The 21217-nt window shown below is 41.3% G+C and overlaps 1 protein-coding gene across 2 annotated transcripts in view; it reads left to right on the top strand.

Annotated features, from left to right (window-relative positions):
- The window catches only part of syt7b (synaptotagmin VIIb), a 91776-nt gene that overhangs the window by 34908 nt on the left and 35651 nt on the right, over positions 1 to 21217 (top strand). For both annotated transcript variants that reach the window (XM_076729217.1, XM_076729207.1), the window contains exons 2-4: positions 12000 to 12103; positions 19571 to 19650; positions 20739 to 20873. In XM_076729217.1, coding sequence (XP_076585332.1) covers positions 12000 to 12103; positions 19571 to 19650; positions 20739 to 20873 — 319 coding nt within the window. The remainder of the gene's footprint in view (positions 1 to 11999; positions 12104 to 19570; positions 19651 to 20738; positions 20874 to 21217) is intronic.

Below are 21217 nucleotides of genomic sequence, written 5' to 3'. Positions count from 1 at the left end.
TATTCATCCAGTTTGTTAGTATCATTTGTCATGACCTGGCTCAGGCGGTCACAACAAAAGAGGGAGACAACACCATGGCAAAGTTCAAGAGTCTTTATTTTTTAAGTCAAACCAAATTAAACCAAATTAAACATTCAAAATTACTTCAAATAAGATCAAATCAAATATTTAAAGCATGAAGTGTATAAATCAGTGGAGTCAGCAGTGTAAGATGTGCATGAGTGAAGATAATGTGTGTAAATGTTGTAAAATGCAAACTGAACTAAACCTAATCTAACATAACTAAAGCCAAATGTGTGGTATACCTGTGTGGAGGCCAGGTCAGAGAGAGAGACTGTGTGACTGCAGGAGCTTAAATAACCTCCTCACTCTAAGCACAGGTGTCTGACATTACTCCAATCAAGGAGCTGCACTCACAGGCACAGGCTCAGGCTGACAACACCAAACATCTCATGATGTCATGGCCATCACACGTTACATCTGTAGTTGGGTGAATGTTGTTATAGTTTGCCTCAGAATTTCCTCATCTCGCAGATTTTTGGGAGTCGTGGGAAGAAATAAAATAATTGAGACTATCTTCAAGACCACCACCTATCAAAATAAATGGTTTGCATTGTTACATTAAAGGCTAAGGCGTGAGTCAGTCAGTCTGTTTATACTTCCCTACTGTGCCATCTCCAAGTCCATACATTCCTACTGAATTTTTAATGTTAGTAGAATGTATTATAGAAATGGGTCATGAATATATAGTTTCTGTTTGAGTGCCTGAAAACAACAGTGTGGCTCATTAATGTGTTTTTAATAGTTTTTGGGCAACAATGGAGGGCTGTGGTGCAGAGGAATAAGATGTCAGGCTTTGGATACACAGATAATACTTGTTGGCGGGATCAGTTCTTTGATGGTTTTGGTATTTATATTATCACCAGACTCATCCTTTAATAGCTGCAATGAAATGGCTGAATTTAAATAAAAATGCAGTGATACATGCATTATACTACAGGATCAGATCACAGCGTATTAGGCATATTATGGCAATGTAATGACATCTTGATGCAAAACTGGATCAACAGGCAAATAAAAAAGAAAGTCGCTGATAATAGAGTTTGACTGTACAACAGTACTGTATCTGCTTTCACTCTGTGGCATTTCTTTTTGTCTTTGATACAGTCCTCCACCACTTTCTGAAAAAACAGTCCCTAAGAGCCCATCTTTGTCTCCAACTCTTCAGCATCTCTGTGAGTCAGAATGACTCTTCAGCTGTGGCCATTCACCCATAGCCTGCCTTGTCGCACACAGCAAACGTCTGGATCCTCCTCATTACAGACAACAGATCACAGTTCTTACAGAAACACACTTTGATGGCTCTGCCTGCAGACTGTTAAGATGTTTTGCCTGGATAAACACACCTGCCAGTCAAATGTATTAGGTTATGAGTCTGTCATGGGTCTGTGGTATTATTGCCCTCTGAGACAGCCAGCAGCCTGTTTGCTGCACTTCACATGTGCGTATACAAAACACATGGCGCTCTTTGTTCAGTCACTACAACAATCGACAGGGAAATGTATGTCGTTTCACCAAAGGTTTCCCTCTTTGCTTGATCCCAGCAGCAGTCATAGATCTCTCTTCATAGACACATGTTGTTCATTTAAAAGAAAAAGAAAAAATACCATTTGAACTGGAGAGTCGCCAGTGTTGTGGATGCCCATTCCCCGTGGGGCTTGGCTTGGTTAAGAATAAGGCACCGGAGCGAATGTTTCTGATGTTTCAACTGAATGAGTCGCAGGGTTGCACATAGTCACGCTGATGGTTTGGCAGGAGTCTAATGAAGTCAGCTGGCATGCATCGGGGAGCGATGTGAAAAAAGGATGTATGGCTTCCTGAGAGAGGGGAAACAAATAGCAGGTGGAATGGAAAATTGGACTGACAGTGAACAATACGAATGCAAGTGGGATTTGTCTCATTCATGTCTCATTCACGATCATGTGAATAATAGCTCACTGCAATCCTGTTTCTCCACTGGAACGACAGTGTACACAGTGGCACCCTCTAGCCACGTCGCACTGTATTAAGGTGCACTGTGCTTCCACAATATTTACCGTAAGAGATTTTAAAGCCAACCCACACCGCTGTCACTTTCATACCTCTACTGCCTTTTAGTTTGGGTCTGTTTGGTGTTCACGCCGTTCATACCTGTAAGCCATAGGAGAGACCGTGAAGTCATGTCAACTGAGGGACTGTTCATGCAGCAAGTCCAAACAGAAAAAATAATGTTTCATGATGTGAAGACACAGAATTTTGGTTAATTTTAGGAAAGCTTGTGGTTTGGGTTAAATAAGTACTTTGTTATGGTTAGGGATCATCGTTATCATCATAAAGGTTTTTAGATAATCGTTGCCATAGTTGTTGCCCAATCTTAGGACCCATCAGCTACCATCTGGGGGGATTTAGCCTCTGGGGGAAATGTCAGTGTGTTGGGGCTCCCGCTGTAGCCAGCAGATACCTGGATAACAGATAACAGATATCTGGAACAAGACTTCTTCTTCCATGCACCATGCATTGTTTCAGCTAGAGGTGAGAGGTGAACATTTCAGCAATATCTATGAACAGATATCTGCATTTGAATCAGTGATTGCATTTCAGCTGATGCGTTTATTTTCAGGTGCCCAAATGATCATTAGTGTGCTGTAATTGTTCCTCTAGTTCATAGTGAATGCCAAGAGATCCCATCCTGAAACGGCCTGATGTCAGTGGTGGGGGACAGAAATCACAGTATCTGTTTTTATGCAAACATTCCAAATTTTATCTGAAGTTAATGAGGCTTCAGTCCGAGATAGACTAAATAAATGGATATTCTCCAAAGTTACAGCCTGTTTATTGCAAAAATCCTTCTTTATCTTTCCGTTCTTCAACTGCAGCTCTAGAGGGAAAGAAAAGAAAGAAAACTCAAAGAGTAAGAAAGATTTTTTAAATTATGAACCTGTCCTTTAACTTCTCTGGTGTCGCAAAGAAATACGTGATTATGAGCCTTATTGAAGATTGTGACAGATAAGAAATAGAAAGAAAACATTTTGTACTGTGATATTATGGAGGGGATACAACATTTCAGTCGTTTTTTAAATGAGGTACTTGCCAATATGCTGGGTGTAGGCACAACACACCTCTGTTTTAACAGCTTTCAACTTGGTGATGTTCGACAGAAATCCCTCATGTTTTAACATGCATGTGTGTTACAATGGTCACCAAATCATGTTGCACAAATGTAGAGGCTACAGCCTGATACAGATCCCTGGCAACCCCAGTCCCCAGCTGAAATGAATAGTAATTTGGCTTTTAAAATGATGCTGATGTCTGCTATCTCAAATCCCTGTGGTCGGTCCACTTTGTTTTCATACCACAAATGAACTGCACCTTCAGCTGGACCAAGACCAGCCTGTGCCAGCGGCCTCTGTCGTAGTTGTTGAAATGAACTCTTCCTCACAGGCTTAAATCAACCAAATGGCCGAAAACAGACAAACAAACTATAGTGTGTTTGAACTGCAGCAATGAAGCTAGGTGTAAAATCACCAGCAGTAATTTCATTGCACTTGTATAAAGTTTGCTGTTTCTTGTTTATTGAGTTTTTTTTTTTTTTTTTTTTTTTTTGCTTTGTTACAACATCCAGCTAGTTTCTGCATATTGTATTTCCTGTTTAATTTAGTCTCATTTCAGTTCCAGCCCTCGTGTGTCTCCCGCCCCCATGGTTATCCACACCTGCTCTCATCACTCACCTGTCCCTGATTTTGTCATCATTCAGCCCTGTTTATATACTCCTTTGATTTCCCTGTCCTCCTGCCAGATTGTTTTTGTTCCTTCTGAGTTCATTGCTCTCCAACTTTTTCCTAGTGTTAGCTTCTATTGCCTTTAACTTTGCCTTGTGTCTGTCTACACGCTTTAGTCTCTGATCAGTCAAAAAACTTCACATTGTTGGTCCCTCTCTGCAGTTCAGTGTTGATTTATGATCCCTAAAACCTGAGATATGATGAGGCTGCATCTGACTTGGTTGGCCAAAGAGGTGACGACAGCTTACTGCAATTTTTCTGGAAGCTGTAATGTCATAAATGTCAGTGAACTGCTGTTCTTGTGGTTCATGAACACTGTGCCTGAACCACCGTTCCTGACCACAGTTGGCCACAACAGAGCCAGTACCTTGACCATCCACCACCTGCCATTTAGTTTGAACGTGTATTTTGTAACCAGCTACCCTTCAAATGTCAAACCCAAGAATACGTAAATTGTGCACTTAACATTTCCAGAACTTCTCACTAGATTAACCAGCATGTCATGTAAAACCCTCAGGCCTAGAAATGACGGGATCCGATGAAGGGCTCGTAAAGTCACCCTTCTGCAGTACGTTACCCTGACTAAAACATCCCTATGCAAAGAGAAGTGGATTTTTTTTCCCTCTGTTACTTGTACAAATGTCATGCTTCAGGCTCTACTCTGGGGGAAAGCGGTGGAAAGAATGACATCCCCCGCAGGCATCCAGTGTTTTTTGGACAAAGATTTGGAGCGAGTGTTGCTGGGAACAAGAAGTTCCGGGGGAGTTCAGTGATGTGCAACTGGAAGTCGAACCAAAAAATAGATCTGTGCAGTCAAATATATATCTAGTTGGTCAAAGAAATTGAGTTAAATAAAGGAGTCAGATTATTTATATTTAGTGAAATGTAATCAGAAAGCTAATTGTGGAAGCAGTTTCACAGATTAAATATCACAAATAAAGGCTTACTGACGAGTCAAGCCTGTACTTGTGACAGCACGGTTCAGCAAAGCTGATCTCCAGCCAACTGGGCAGTCAGGTTCTTACAGGTGAGACAAACAAACACCTGCTGGGACTTCGAGATTGAGCCGGCTGTCTACTCGACCTGCCAAACTTCTCACAGCTTCCTCCTCTCTCTTTAGCCCCTGCCATTGATACTGAATCATGAAGAGTAAATAATGTAATCTTCAGGTTTAATGAACTATGACCATTTATTCTCAGCCTTTCAGTCCACGCTGAGCCTGGATACAGTTGAGGTCTTTCAAACAGAGACATGCTTTTCTCTTTCATTCCCCTTTGGTTTTCTGTATAATTGGATGTCCATGTTCCTCCCACTGGTCGCCACTCTTCTGGCAGTGCGTCTGTTGTGCCAGTCAAGGGTCACCTCCCATGGGGCCGGCCCTCTCCATGTTGTGCCGACCTGCGGCGAGAGATGCTCCTCCGGAGGTCTCCAGTGACTAACAGTGCTTATTCTCTGTGTCGTGCCAGGCGCTAACACCAGGAGCAGAGTGAACAGAGCACAAACAGATATGCACAGCAGGTGGAAGAGAGGAGCTGCAGAGAGAATAAGGGCCACTTTTTTTTAGAGAGAGATACTGGTGCCCACAAGACAAGCCAGCATGGATTGAATTAGGAAGGACAGTGGGGGGGGAAGTGTTCGAGAGCGGGAAGCTGAAGCTACAGTTTATCACGACTTGGTGTTATCCTTCCTGTCAGTAATACCAACACTGCGCTTAGCCAGTTAACTTCTGGTATCTGCAAACATTAAAAAGACATCAGGCAGCTTTTAAAGGATCAGTTTCACTCTCCTGTTTAAGTATGGAGCTTAATTAGCTTAGCTTAGCGTAAAGACTTGAAGCAGGGGGACACAGATAGCCTAACCAAACAGTGAATAGTTTGCGTGAGCAGCACATTATCCTACAAAGCAGCAAAACTGGACACTATAAACTCCATCTGTATGTAAATAATCGCATGATTAGTTTTCTAACCTGGTAGAATAGAGCTGGCATGGTAGGATCAGAGAGTAGGGGTACTTTTCCCCCATTCCTCTTTACAGTAAAATTGTGACCAACTTAACATCCACCTCCCACCAATGCCAGAATCCCATTGGACATGCGATGTGGAGTCATTTGAGGTCAGAGTTTAATTTAGAAAATCAGTGTGGTGTGTGCTGATATGGCTCCAGTGGACAGTGCAGCCAGTCTCTCCATTGGAAATAATACCCTTACTATTCACAATGTTTTAATTGTGCTGCTGGTGTGAGGGCCCAGTTGCACAAACTGAACTGCTGGTTTCCCAGCAACCTCAAGGTGACAACAGGATCCCATAAAGACTGTGTGCAGTCGCTGTTGGCCAAGAAATCGTGACTGCAAGTAACTCCCCATATCACTTACTTACTGTTTCTACATTTCAGTTTGATTTTGGGTTTAACAAATTGATCTTAAGAGGTATATATAGCATACATTTGTTCGCTGTAGACTGAAAAAAGAATTAATAAAAGTCTGTGTTTTAATGGTTGTGAGATCACATGATCAGCTTCAGAAATATTTATCCCGCCTTCATGCGTTCATGCTCGGGACCTAGCGGGCAAAATGATTTCAAAACCAGCTGACAGACACACAGCAATGAGCGCGATGAAGCTGAATTGTACAGAAAATCAAAACAATAAGCTAAAAGAGAGTAAAAAGCTGTGTGGAGTTCTGTTGGATGATGCGTCTTTGAATGTTCATCAGCAACCTCATTTTCATTTCAATTGACCTGTAGATGTAATTTATATTTTTGTAATTCATCGTTATCAGTGCTTCACGGCAAACACTAAGACCGTTCAACAGTGAGTAACTCAACAGATGAATATGCTCAGAGTCCACAGTAAAGAAAGAGGAACCTGCAGCCACAGCTAACAAAGAATAGTGACATATATGTATTACCTGTGAATGTGCACATTGTGGTTGACAAGATCATTTGCTCTCTTCAGTACAAAACCCGTCTATATACTGTACCTTCCCATCACCTGATAGCACCAGTGTTATCAGTCCTGTGCTGTAAATTGCTACCAAATATGAAATAATAGGTGTGGGATTGGGATAGAGAAGGACAACAGTAGTTTTATGAAGGCTATTTTATGATGAACTCTTCTAATCAGTTGTCTTATTAATTAAATAATTACCACGAGTGAAAATAATGATGTGTTGGCAGAGAGACAGCAAGAAGGAAGATGGTAGACAAGAATAACAATTATAAAGAGAATATGGAGAACGGCACCACACTTCTGCCTGTAATTAAATATCAAACAGTCTTTGAATTACGGTTTGTGATTATTAAGTAAATGATCTATGTGTGCAGTCACTCCAAAATACATAAAATGGAGAGAGAGAGGGAGTTTGAGCGATGGGAGCAGTACTGCAAAAGTCTCTTGTTTACACTTGGAGCCATGGGAGGGACCCAGTGTGATGCCAAACACAGCACAGTAGGTGCTGCGTCTGGAGGCAGTCCACATTTATTGAACCTCCCATGACCTGACATTATGTCACTACATCAGCAGAGCATGTACTCTGCAAGGACGGGTTTGAGCAGGCTATGACTGCTCGTCGAAAATAAGACTAGTCGAGCTCGGAGCGGACAGTAAATGGATTCATCACTCAGGAAAAAGTCACGAGATAGACGTTTTAGACAAATAAGGTTTAATAAGGAGTGTGCTGCATGATCTTTAACTTTTAAACCAACATGGATGAGAAGTCTTAAAAGTACTTTGGGTAAAATCGTATTAGCTACTGAGCTAACAACTGAGCCCATCCACCAATGAAGACTGTGTGATATGGCTGAAAGTTTTGGAAACAGCGAGAAAGAGGACCCTGACTTGTGGTATAGTTGGTGGTATATCTACTGTAAGAAATGATACTGAACGCGATATAATAGGCAATCTCTCAACAAAAAGTCTTAAATTTGGCAATCAAAGGTCAAACCAACTCAACTGAATGAACACTGAAGAAGCCGGTTGCTCACATTACCTAATGTCAGCAGATCAGATGCTTAAATGATCTAGATTACATCTTAATTAGCTCCAAAGCAGCTGCGTTAGCCAACCTGCAGCTTCCTCCAGCCAGATGGAGGATGTCTATCATGTCTTGTCGTGTGGTCTCCCTCCAGTCTGTCGTGGCCACTCCAGAGAGAGCTTTACCGCCCAGGTGGCTGAGCCGCCTCAGCTGGCTCCTCTCAAAGTGGAGGAGCAGTTGCTCGACACAGAGGTCCACGTGGTTCACTGAGCCTCCTCACCCTGTCATGAACTGTTAACATTTGAATGTGTGTACCTTTGGTGCCTCCTTTGATGTGGATCTCTGCCGTCCATCCCTGTTAATTTGTTTGTCATTCTTTAGCATATTTATGAGGAGTTCACTGCAAATGGAGATGACCTTTTAGGTGATCCTCGTATTCTGTAACATACATGGAAAATCTAGTAATGGCAGTTTTTCTAGCGACTTTAACTAGCAGTTCAGACTGTTGGCGAAATATTTTTAAAACTTTTGTTTGATCATTTTAATTTCTTTTAAATCACTTTGTTTCTTCCTGTGAATCATTTAGTTCTTGTTTTGCTTTTGAGTCACTTTTCAAATGAGTGCACAGGTGAGGATACAGCGTAATACTCTCACTCTTTTGAAGGTGTCAATAGCAGTTTAAAAACAAGATTAGAAATGGACCTCATTACCAATGCTCCATTGTTCCAGGTAGAGTAGATTAAAAGAAAAAAGCTTCTCAGCAATGATTAGTACAGTTTAATGAGGCCACTTCCTGCAACAGATGCTCAGGAGGTCATTTTGCGAGAGAGGTCACAGAGGGAAGTGGATTTTGGAGGGAATGAGCTCATCTCCTTGGCAAAGATCTTGTTCTCAAGTGAGGGTAAAAGAGATCATACAGATTGCTCACAGGGCGCAGCAGCTGAGGTAATACGAGGTTTGTGTCCGACCATGGCAGTAAAGTGAGAGCTGAACTACAAAGCCCTCATGTGTTCAGCCCTCATCTGTAATCATAAGCCAAAAGAGAGAGGCTCCAAATGAGGTTTCTCTGCAGGTGTGGGGGTATTATTGTAGCAGCATTATCAGTCTGTATGCACGTACTTCAAGTTGTGAATGTGTTCAGGACTCCATAAACGCGTAGGTTTGTGAATACCAACACAAATACTCCCATACGCTGGGCTCCTGGCATCTTTCTATGTGACATCTTTAAATGCTCCTGAAAACATGCATGCAATCAATTTTCAAGATTCAGAGAGCTTTTCTGTGTGATACAGACTCAGGAACCAGACATCCTTGCAGTTGACTTGACATTTATTTGACATATTTACAATAAAACCTGAATGATGAAACAGGACAGCAAAAACCCTCCTGAGCTCCATGCATACGAGCTTAGCCCAGTCTGTCCACCAGGTGTGCAGATCTCACTTGAGCCTGCAGGTGGAGGGGCACTGGGGATGGATGCTGTCCATGGTGCTGAACTGTAGCTCTATTCAGTTATAGTTATTCCAGAAACAGTGAAAACATGAATAAAACAGAATGTGATCATTTGCTAATACTTTCTGCCAGATATTCAATTGAAAACAGCACAAAGACAATATATTTAATTTTTAACCTCATCAACTTCATCTTTGTAAATATCTGCTTATTCTGAATTTGATGCAGCAACATGTTTCAAACAAGTTGGGACAAGAGCAACTAAAGACTGGGAACGTAGTGGAATGCTCCAAAAACACCTGTTTGGAACATTCCACAGGTAAACAGGTTCATTGGTAACAGGTGATAGTATCACGATTGGGTATGAAAGGGGCATCTTGGAAAGGTTCAGTCATTCACAAGCAAGGATGGAGTGAGGTTCACCACTTTGTGAACACATGATTGTATAAAGGATGTCACTACATGAGCTCAGGAAGGCTTTATAAAACTAATGTCAGTAAACACACTTTGTTGTCAAATGACTGCATTCTGTTTTTCTTTAGGTTTTACACAGAGACCCAACATTTTTGGGATCAGGTTGTACAACCTTACATTGAATCTTTCCTTGTGTGTCTCCCAGAGGCTCATCCAGTTCACATCCATGCAGAGCTTTGTGTCCTTGCTTTTAGCAGTTTGAATTCATCCAGTTATTAAAGTGTCAACCTCCTTGTAACCACAAACTTATCCTCAGTAACACCCAACGCATTTCACTACCTGCTCCCAAAATCACATGTATCAGCTGAACAATTCCAGAAAAGAAACAGACTCAACAGCAAAGAAGGATGGGCAGATGATTTCCAAGTGCAAACCTTTTATAATGGAACTGTAGTTTATTTTAGGATGGGTTGATTTAGGAACACCTCTAGTCACTGGTGGTTTTCATAATGTGGGTGCTAGGCCTTTATACAGGCAGGGACAGGATGCAAAGGAACACAACCACAGTAACCATCATGTAATCTGCACAGGACTGGTTATATTATGTCTTGACTTGAAAAAAGTAACTCTTGTGGGTTAGTGCCTGGTACCATCAAGTCCCCCTGCTGATAACACCCCACCAAGTGAAAAACTGTCAGACTTGTGTGTCCACACATGGAGGTCTGGCAGTTCTAAAAGGTCTAAAAGGAGTCATTCTGCTTTCCAGCTGGTTGTATTCCTTCCAGCTGAGGAGTATTTCAGCTTTTGTAGCTGTCTCAATGAAGCGAACTCTGTTTTTTCTGCATGTATTGGCAAGAACACCAGTAAGACTGAGACGACTTATCTGTTAAGCTTTGAGTTGCTTTTGAAAGTTACCACAAGACACCTTCTGCTGCTAGACTGAATGGCTCAGAGCGAGAACTGTGATCTTTATCACCACCATATTCTGCCATGCCTAATATTTCACAATTTAAAATCAGGTGCCCTATCAAACAGGTGGACAGACTTTTAATTTTGGTGAGGCCGGTGGATTAAAAGAAGCTGACACTTAAATGATTGGAGGAGTTCAGACTGCTAAAAGCAAGGATATAAACCTCTGCATGAAAGTGAACTGGATGAGCCTCTGGGAGACGTACAAGGATAGATTAATCCAGTCAGCCTTGTAGTTATTTTTTCTTTATGAAAGAATGTCAAAGAACAAACTTTTTTCAAATTTCAGTGATGATTATTGAATGCTGTGTGCCTCAAGTAGTGCATTTTAGACTTTTCTTCAAGCAGCCATGTTTCTTTCTTGCTCTTTCTGTAAGTATTGGTGGGCTTTTTATGCCTTTATTACAAAGTTGATAAGGATAAGCGAAGGGAGACAGGGAGCCTCCAAGCTGACACTATCAAATGTTTGTAAAAAGAGACGGCTTCTAATGTGAGTAACAACCACAATTTCTAACTCTAAACCAGAGAATAACAGTGTATTGAACTTTTGTTTAAAAGGTGCATAACACACCTGAAGAAGTAATACACTTCCTCTGTTATTGCCGCCCAAAAACGTCTAAATGTTGAACGTGCCTGGGCAGGGATGGAGAGTGAAATGTAGAGAAAAAGGGAAGAATCAGCAGCCAGATGCATATTCCAGGTAGCGAGAGACTCAGAAAAAGATTGACTGTATTGCTGAGAAAAAGGATGTAGCAGTTATGAGCTCCTTGTTTGCAGACATTGTTTTGCCAGCGTGCCTTTGCATTTTAAATTACTTGGCAGACAAGGTGGCAGACAACTGAATGAACAGCATCGTTGAGAGGCAGTAATTGAAAGAAATAGAGATGAGGAATAGACGGCCGTGGAAGAAGTTTTCATCATCTGTCAAGACGGGAACAAAGTTGCTGAAGGATTTACGAGATGGAAGAGAGAAAGCGGAAGCTGGTAATTGCATGGCTTCTGGCCCCATGATATTATCTCTTCCTGACATGTGCGCGTCTCCTATTGATACATGCAGGGAACATGAGCATGAAGCAGTTTCAGTGCCTTTGTGTCATTCCCCCCTCACTCCTGGTGCGTTTCTCTCAGTGTCTGACTGATGACAGATGCCAGATGACAAGGATGAATGGGGAAAGGAAGGAAAGACGGAAGGAAGGCACATTACAAGGCATCGCCCCTGATTACACCTATATGTTTCCTAAAATGGGAGCTTTGTCACACTTCGTACTTCGGTGCCAACATACGCTTGTGGGACTTTCAACAGTGAACTTTAAACCTAAGGAAGTGCACTAATACTGTCCTCTCTATGTGTCTCTGTCTTTGTCTCTCTCCCTCAGGCTCAGTGTCTCTCAGTGTATTCCTGGTGTCTGTTGCATTCGTCGTATGTGCCGTTTGGCTGGTAGCTCTGTGTGGCGTCTGCACCTGGTGTCAACGTAAGCTGGTAAGTTACCCTGCTTATTAGTCACTTTTCCACCAGCATGTTATTGACATTTATCTGAAATGTTTTAGAGAAAGTTATCTCAGCTGAGACGAGGAACAACACTTGGGATTTTTGAAGTTATTTTTTATTAAAATGGCTCTGGTTTGGGGGATGGGCCCGCGCAGGAACAGCTGCACGGAATAAAGAATAATGAGAAGGAAAACACCAGCAGGTACAGCAAATAGATGCAGATGATGATACAGTTCTCATAGCTCTGACCTGGTTTCAGTCGATCATGTGACGTTCATTGTTTTTCTTTGTGGGCTGATTTCTGCTTGTGACAGAAAATAAATGAGCTTTTAGTTAATTTGCTGATAATGTTTACATCACTCGCTTACATCACCGCTTAGTCATTATTTATGAATCCTTTTAAAATGAAGGTTTTGCACCCAGTTTCATCCACGTCTTCCAGACATCAACATGTTTGTAAAATCTTGATACCTTAAAATATGTAAATGTGTTTGTGTTTGACATGATGCTTCTCGGTAATTGGTTCCACAAAATAATTAAACAAGTGTTTTTTGTCTTTTTTTGGACAATAAGTCATGAATAAAACAAGTCCTGTCCACAATGCACTCTGCAAGTTTCACATCGTGTCAGCCGTTTAATGTTAAATTAGTGGTATAATAAGTATAAGTAATCGAAACAATAAAATGATGTTTAAACATAACATAAACAGATGTTGGCACTAAATATATTCTAAAATTAGAAAACAAATGTGATTTCAACCAGGATGTATTTGATCAAAGACTTATGAAACATTCACAGTCAGCTGTTAGCATTTTAAAGTTTTACAGACCTACTGCAGTCTGAGGTTCAATGCTCCTCCCTGTGACTGAAGGCAAATGGCTCTCATGAAAACACATCTTCCTCCACAGCAACATTTTATAGCCCGCCATATTCTTTTGTAACATGTGTCTGAACAACATTGTTGTATTGCACGTGGACTACAGCTGAATGAGCAGTCAAGGTTTCTTTTGATGACACTGTGACCTTGAATTGAAAGAATACACCGATTTGTTGTTGTTGACTTGTGTTTTTTTACTTTCTGTGCTCTCTGGCGCAGGAGCCAGAGACAGGCTGTATATTTGGCCATGACAGCAAACATGATCAGAGACCTTAGTGCTCTCTGTAAACATGTCTTTGTGCACTCTGAGCTTTGTGCATCATGGCTGCCTGCCTCCAGCGCCACGCTAATGATTCATATGCTAATGAGCATCACTCTGAGCTATTGGCTGCTGCTGGAGCAAATGTAATGCCTCCTATACATTTTGATCTGCTGGCATTTCCTACACTCTGTCCTGCTGTCCTCCCTCTCTGTCTCCCTTTTGTCCCGCTCTGTCATCTCTGTCTGTCTCTCTGTTTTGGGGCGGGGTCGCAGCACAGTGGCTGATCAAGCACACACAACTTGACAGTTAACATTATTCTCAGAGGACAAATAGCTAATGACAGACTTTTCTATGTTTACATTTAGAATCTCCAGACTAGATTCTTTAGAAGTATGTTAAGTGCTCCTTAAAATCAAATTTGCTATCATTGCTTTAGTGTAACCAAACCTACTGAACCTGAGAAACAAACCCATTTCTTATCTTTGTCTACCCTCATGTTATCTATGTCTCTGTCTTTGTTTTGTATCATGCTCTTCTCCTTTTATACCGAATGGTCTGGTTTGTATTCGTCCCTTTGTCACTTTATCTCCATGTCCTTGTCAAAATGTCACTGGTTTCTTTTTCCGGGATCATCCCTCTTTCCTCTCGTCTGCCTCTGGAAGTTTCCCCTTCGTAGTCCTTGTCTGTCTTTTTTTAATCTTTCTTATTATTATCTTCTGTTTGGTTTGAGTGTTACACTCCTAAAGGTTAAATAAACACCTACAGGTTAAAAAAAACAGAGCAAGAAGCAACGTGCCAGACATGAAAATATGTAAAGGTCAGAAATAAGGCTGCAAGTGATTATGATTTTCATCATCTATTCATGTGCTGATTATTTTCCCGTTTTGGCTCTCAAATGTCAGGAATAAGTAAAGATGAAAAAAGAAAAAGATGTAAAGGTATCAAATGTACTATCATAAGACAAAGAAAAACAGCAAATCCTGACATTTGAGAAGTAAGTGACACACACACACACACACACACATTTGTACATTTACAATTATGTATGATTAAGGTGATTAACACGCCTGATGTACAGTCTATATATGACCATGTTTTGAAACACTGTTTCTCTGTACTTTCAGTATTAACTCTTCAACCAGCAGCTACATGTTGAATAATCAGTAAAACGCAGAACACACACACATCACACAGAGGGGTAAGGACTGTGCACCACAGACAATGCGTGACCAGGTGTGTGTGTGTGTGTGTGTGTGTGTGTGTGTGTGTGTGTGTGTGTGTGTGTGTGTGTGTGTGTGTGTGTGTGTGTGTGTATGTGGGTGTGTGTGTGTGTGTGTGTGTGTGTGTGTGTGTGTGTGTGTTTTGACCAGCAACTCATGACAACCTGCTCAGCTTTTAATGCCTAAATGTTTCCAGGGAACAAAATCCAGACAGCAGTTTCTTTTCATACCAGAAGTAACTGGGAAAATAAATAAATAATGTCTAAACATGATTTCTGGGAGATTAGGTTGATAAAATCAAGTTTCGTGTGTGCTATCCAAGAGATAAGTCACTTTTTTTGGTTTGATGAATCATAAATATGAATGCCACGTTTCTGATTCACACGAACGCATTTGCTCCAGAAGAGATGACGCTGTCTGGAAGTGGTCTCATGCCATTGGTTGTTTTCAGGGAGTGGAAGAGGGAGGAGAGTGGGAGGAGGGGGGACATGAGAGGCATAAACAGCCACAGAGGCGTGCAGACAGGCGGGAGGAGAAGGTGATGGTGGTCGGTGTTGAACATCCAGGTGTGTGATGGCAGGATGGGGAAGCAGGGCTGTGAACAGGGAATCCCCCTCTGTCCCTCTCACGTCTCCAGCTCGTCTCATGTGGCATCTTTAAGCTCCCCTATGACAGCTCCATTATTGTGGATTCTGTTTCAGCCCTCCTCTATCACGTCCCTTTCAGTTTTCTCACTTGCCCCTCTACTCTGCCGTCGTACTCCTGTTTCTCCCCCTCCTCTCGGTCTTCCCTTCTGTTTCTCACATCCTCCCACACTCTCTCAACATTGTACCTTCTCCACCCTCTCCTCTCCAGCCTCCTCAAGATTTTATGATTCTGTTTAATGATAGATGAGCTGCACTTGATAGCATATTCTTGACTGCTAGAAATCTACCCTTCTCTGAGTCCTTGAGTCTCTTATTATTCTTACCTGTGTGTAAGCACTGTACAGTATGTGTGTGTTTGCAGTGAGGTGGCTGAATGTAGGTCCACATTAGGTCAGGCCCTGAGCTTTGCTCTCTATTGAAAATGTTTGTGCTGAGCTGGTCACATGAGATGTGACATGATAAATAATAGACTGTGCTGTGGATGCATTAGAGATGGATACAGTAGAATTCATAAAGAGGCCACCTGTCTGCAGGACACTGAAAGCTGTGTTCAGATAAACATTCAGCACTGTGCTGTGTCTGAAAGCCTCCAGGCTGCATGCTGCTTAAAATCCTTTATTGAGTAAATACTTGCATTCATCATTGAGAAAGCATCGATCACAGTCTGCTAAGAAATTCAGTCACATAGAAATAAACATTAGCATTAGCATTAAACATTTGTTTTCTCTTTCCAATAATGCAAGTATCTTTAAAGCAGATGACAGTGACTTTGTTCACATGCACAAAATATTACATTTTGCCCTTTTTCCTAAAAAGACCACGCACGCAGCCGTGCATACTCCCGTTGATGTACAAAAATACATCATTATTCATTGTGATATTTGCATGTATCCAAAAACCTGTTGATATCCAAGTCTTTCGTAATGTTTAAAAGTAGGTGTGTTTCTCCCTCTAACCGAAGATGTGGGCTTCTCTTTTCTGCATGCACAGAGATGACTGTAAACACACTGTTGGTCTTGCAGTAATGCAGTATTCATAATGCTCAGATGCATATACTAAATGTCCTGTCTACATGTCCAAAGAATGCTCCTAAAACCGAAATAATATCAGCATATCCCACAAGTCTTAACTGGAAAATGCTCAATTCAGAATAAGGCCTAATTTGGAATATCCAACTGGAACAAGGTGTTTATATGACCTGCATGAAATTTGGAATATTGTAATATTTGTAATACAACCTATTGTGTTTTCCTGACTTTCCTGACTGAATATTTTACTGTCCTGTTGTTACATTCAGAAAACGACGACACACAAGACATTTTCAAACCTTAGATCAGAAAACGTGCACAAGTTGTTTCTGGAACGGTCACATGGGCCAATCTGTGGACAACAATGACAAGTGACCTATTTTGTCAAAGTGTGAGGAAACTAGAAACTGGCGGTGTTCTTTGTCTACGTCTGGAACCATCTGTTCAGAGGCTTTTCAGACAGCACTTAAATATTTATGAGGTTGCATTAAATGCCATCCATATGTACAGTACGTCCACCGAGAGCCTTTGAACAAGATGTCTAAACAGCTCTTAATCCCCCAGAACCTCTTAAGGGTTCTATAAAGAAGTCATTCATTCAATACTGGATGGTTTCCACTCTTACTTCTTTAAGGTCCCATAATCTCATGATTGGATTTATACCTTTTTATTAGTAAATCTGTGCGCTGCGACAGGCACTCCTCTGTGACTCTTCACACCATAAATAATTGAAGCAACACAAACCCAGTCAGCTCAGCAAATCATGGTGCCAGACTGTCCTCATTTTGAGACTTTGTGATGTCTCTGACATGGAGGTTAGTGGCGTCACTCACAAACACGATGGTCCTCGGTTTGAACCCGCTGCTCAGCGGGGCACATTTTTAAATGTTCTCTCTGTAAGTGTATTGCTTTCTTCAGTCTCTTCCAACAGTCGTAAGACATGCAGGTCAAGCGAACTGAAAACTAAAAATAGCCTGTGAATATGAAACAGTTATAGCATGTGACATGAAAAAGAATATACCGCAGAGGATGTGACTCCACACAGAGGTCTGCTTAGTGTCCCCGATTCAAAGATTTCACACCTTAAACTGCCAGAAAGTCCTAGTCGTAACAGGATGTGCACATTACACTGTTTGTGAAAACAGAAGGATTGTTAAAGTGAAGTGAAGTGTAAAATGATCCCTCGTGACTTTTATACGCCATCAGACGCTGATAGCAGGCAGCAGAACAGAAACAACATATAAAACCAGCAAAAAAGGACAGATTTTCTTCTTCTTCTTCTAATTTCAGAGTAAGATTTAATGGCAGATTGCATCACTTTAATTTAGCATCATCAGGTCTTCTACTGTTTTCTGCTCTTGAGCTGCTTGCAAGCAGTTATTAGTGCCAAGATCTCAGTTTTATTAAGAGTAATGAATTAGTACAACACTAACTTTGAGAATTCTTGTAAAAAAGCAGCAGGGCTGAGAGTGTAGGATTGAAACAGGGCAGACCTTCATCACAAACCAGCTCCTGATCGAGCCCAGACCAGCAGGCCCCTCTGGATGTACAAACAGCATTACTCACTGCTATAAAAAGCAAGAAAACAATAACGTCTTACAGCCCTGATTCCCAAAAAGTTGAGCCACTGTGTAAAACGTACATGAAAACAGAATGCAGTCATTTGCAAACAAACCGTTTTATGAAGTGTTCTTGAGCCCATGCAGTATTACCCTTTATAAAATCATGCGTTCACACAGCACTGAACCCCGCTCCGTCCTTGCTTGTGAACGGCTGAGCGTTTCGAGGTCAACTTTAGAATCAGCATATATTTACAGAAATCAGTGAAGTTGATGAGGTAAGACATTAAATATATTGTCTTCGTACTGTTTTCAGTTGAGTATTATGTCAAAAGGGAGTAGCAAATTACCACATTCAACTTTTCTGGAATCATGGTTGCTCATAACAAAGTAAATAATTCTCCTTTCATCACACAACCCCTCTGCAAGACTTTTATATTAATGTTATATATAAAGCTCATCGAAATGTGGCCAAAATAGGCAGATTCGGCTCTTTTAAATCTATTTTGGGATCTGTCTGGCAAGATGTGGTGTTTCTTATTGGAGTCATTTGCAAAGTACTGCATATTTTGTCAAAATATGACATATGTGATTAAAACTCAGTCAAGTTGATGAGGTAGATAATTATCCACAGCAACAGATGGCGATGTCGCCGAGATGTCCAAATAGGAGCAAGTCCAGAATGTTGTTTGCTTGATCATAGATAAAACTTGACTCGGTATGTCTAAATGTGTTTCAAGCTGAGAAATGAATAGAGGTCTTGGCTATTTGGTGGACATTCCCCGGCCTATGTGCTCTTCATGTCCTTGTTGTTAGGTTACCATGGAAAAGGCATTATGTAAGAGTCTGCGTGACTCAGCTCGGTGTTATCACCCTCTGGAGTTCAATAAATATAGAGTTCAATAAAACGCAGGGGTCAATAACTGTAACTGCTGCATATTGCTCTGCTGAAAGCACTATCCATTAAATGGTAAACGTGCAGAGAGTAAGGAAAGGAGGCTGTGTACGAATTTTCTCATGCTCCAAATGAGCTTGTTTCTCCCTAGAAGAGCTCTGGAGAGTATCTTCTCTGCTTTGAGAATAAAACATTTAGGTTACTGAAAGTGTGTTTTTTTTTTCCCTGTATGCATTTTTTTTAAAACCATATCTAGGATGCCCTTGTTTCAGTTTCCTTAAGCTGGTTTTAGACTTGACACCAGGGTTTAAATGCAGTCCTGCTGCAGATACCCACGGCATCTTGACATGAAGTTCAGATTTCACTGATAACAGCACTAGATGCATTTATTGCTCATCATCAGGCAGTTATAAACCCTGCCTTAACTGTGTTTGGATTCTTTTGTTCAGAAGAAGACTGAGACTTCTTCAACACTCTTAATGTTGTCTCCTCAGTCTCCACTTGCATTGGATACTTTTTAGGAGCAAACACAAGCATCATATTATAGCATTATGAGCATTAAATGGATACAAAGCTCCGTGTAGATATGTATGCGAGTCCTGTAATGTGTTTGATTTCATTCTGTGTCTGATGTGCAGCTAACTGCATTGTGTAGTAAGCATTTCCTTTGTTCGTCTGTGAAGACACGTTTGTGCATGTGAGAGTGTGTCTTTGCATCTCATTGTAGTTAAGTGGTCCCCCGTCACGTTTCGATCCTCAGAAGCAGGCTGTAGTCCTGGCGTCTGACCAGTTGTTGCTCTTCCCTCATCTATCTTATTTTACAACATGTTTGGAACCTGATGCTGTTCTAAAGCCTCTATAATGAGCACTTCACTGGCAAAAATGCTTTTGTAAACAGCGATCAAGACATGGCTCTAAGATCCGTCTCCTTCCTCCGCTCTCTGTCTCTGTCTCTCTCGTCTCTTTGCAGGGGAAGAGGAATAAGCCCGGGGTGGAGGCTGCCAGCTCTCCAGATTCTGTGAGAGGTCGAGGGGAAAATAAAGCCATCAAGTAGGTGTCAGGGAGGGTGTAGTCAGAGGCATATGGAAATGATCTATGATGTGGTGATAACATCGCACTTTATCAGCCTTCTCTGATTGGAAAGCTAATGTTGTAGCACCCTACGAATGGTCTGAAATGTCCACCGTGACACGATGGCCTTTATCGGAGATTAGATTGTACGCACAGCGTGGGAGAGGTACTTGTATTTTCTGTTTGTATAACTCAAAGGTTGAGTTATGGAAGCTGTACCTCAAAATAACATCTCAAAACATGACTCAAATGGTCAAATTAGTTAATTAGTCCAACATCATACCGCAACCCTTAAACTGTGTTATCTATAACTTGCAGTAAAATTTGAGAAATAGTGACGTTCAGAATGTTCACAAATGGCCGCATTCGTGAATTGTGCTGTTATATCACATAGTAATTTCATACAGTAATATTTGATTTGATGTTGTTGTTAGCGTGATTAAAGATTAGAGGTGCTGAAAGGTGGCCAGCTAAGAATTTATCTTTGGCATCGCTGCTTTGTTGCTGTTTAATTTGCTGTTTTCACAGATTTTTCATGTCCAATGTGTCCTTTTTCAATAACCTGTTGTTTTTGTTTTATACAGTTTTTTCTGTTTTACTCATTTCCTCATCCCTGACAGAGTGGAAAACATGCAGGTCACTTCTTTTTTTTCCCTCCATTCTTGGTGTCTTATCCTGCACCAAAGTTTCATTGCTATCAGGTTTTTGGACACATGAATTAAAACAAACTTCTGTTCAACCTCCCTTTTAAGCCGTGAATCTAATTTAACTCACCTTATATTTTCATGTACAAATATATTCAGTATTTCTGCTCAAAGAGCTGTGCACAGTTTTAGAAAATAGCTTTCCAGCCATTGACACTACTATATTTTTCCTATTTATTAACTCTCTCTCCCTGACCTTTAGATTTATGAGACAGTATTCTAACTTTGCTCGTTTTATGATGTTTTTCTTTCTGCCTTGTTTCTCACCACTTCTCTCATCTGTCACGTTATTCTTCTTTATTACTTTCTTTGATTGCTTGCCGCTCTCACCTGTCTTACCTCTCTGTCTCTCTCTGGCTGCAGTGATCTAGACAGAGACTTTTGGAATAACAACGACAGCAGCAACGTGCAACAGAGGTGGAGTTCCTATCCGCCCAAGGAGTTCCTCTTAAACATGTCTCCCTATGCCCCCTACGGAGACCCTCGCCTCACGCCCAAGTGAGTCTCAGTCATGGCTGGTAAGGGATCCCTCTATCTGGGCAGGGCTGTAAAGAACAGGGCCTTGTAAGCACCTTGGAAAGCTCCTGCAAAGCTGTATGAGAGGCGGACATAATAAAAATTGGACATTATTAGCACAGTAAAGATTTGCCTTGCCCACCAAATTTTAACAGCATCTAATGTTTGGCTGTTTGTGTGCATAAGTACCTGACAGATAACGCAAAAAAACCACTCAGAATCAAAGGCCGGTCAGTATATCACTCTGAGCAGTGAAACGGTTGCATTTAATAGCCTAAAGGGCGGCAGAGAGCCTCATTTTGTAACACTGTGTGGGCACATATCTT

This window comes from Chaetodon auriga, chromosome 1 (genome assembly GCF_051107435.1).
Source record: "Chaetodon auriga isolate fChaAug3 chromosome 1, fChaAug3.hap1, whole genome shotgun sequence".
NCBI lineage: Eukaryota > Metazoa > Chordata > Actinopteri > Chaetodontiformes > Chaetodontidae > Chaetodon > Chaetodon auriga.
The sequence above is the reverse complement of the archived record's forward strand: the minus strand, read 5'-3'. Positions and strand labels throughout refer to the sequence as shown.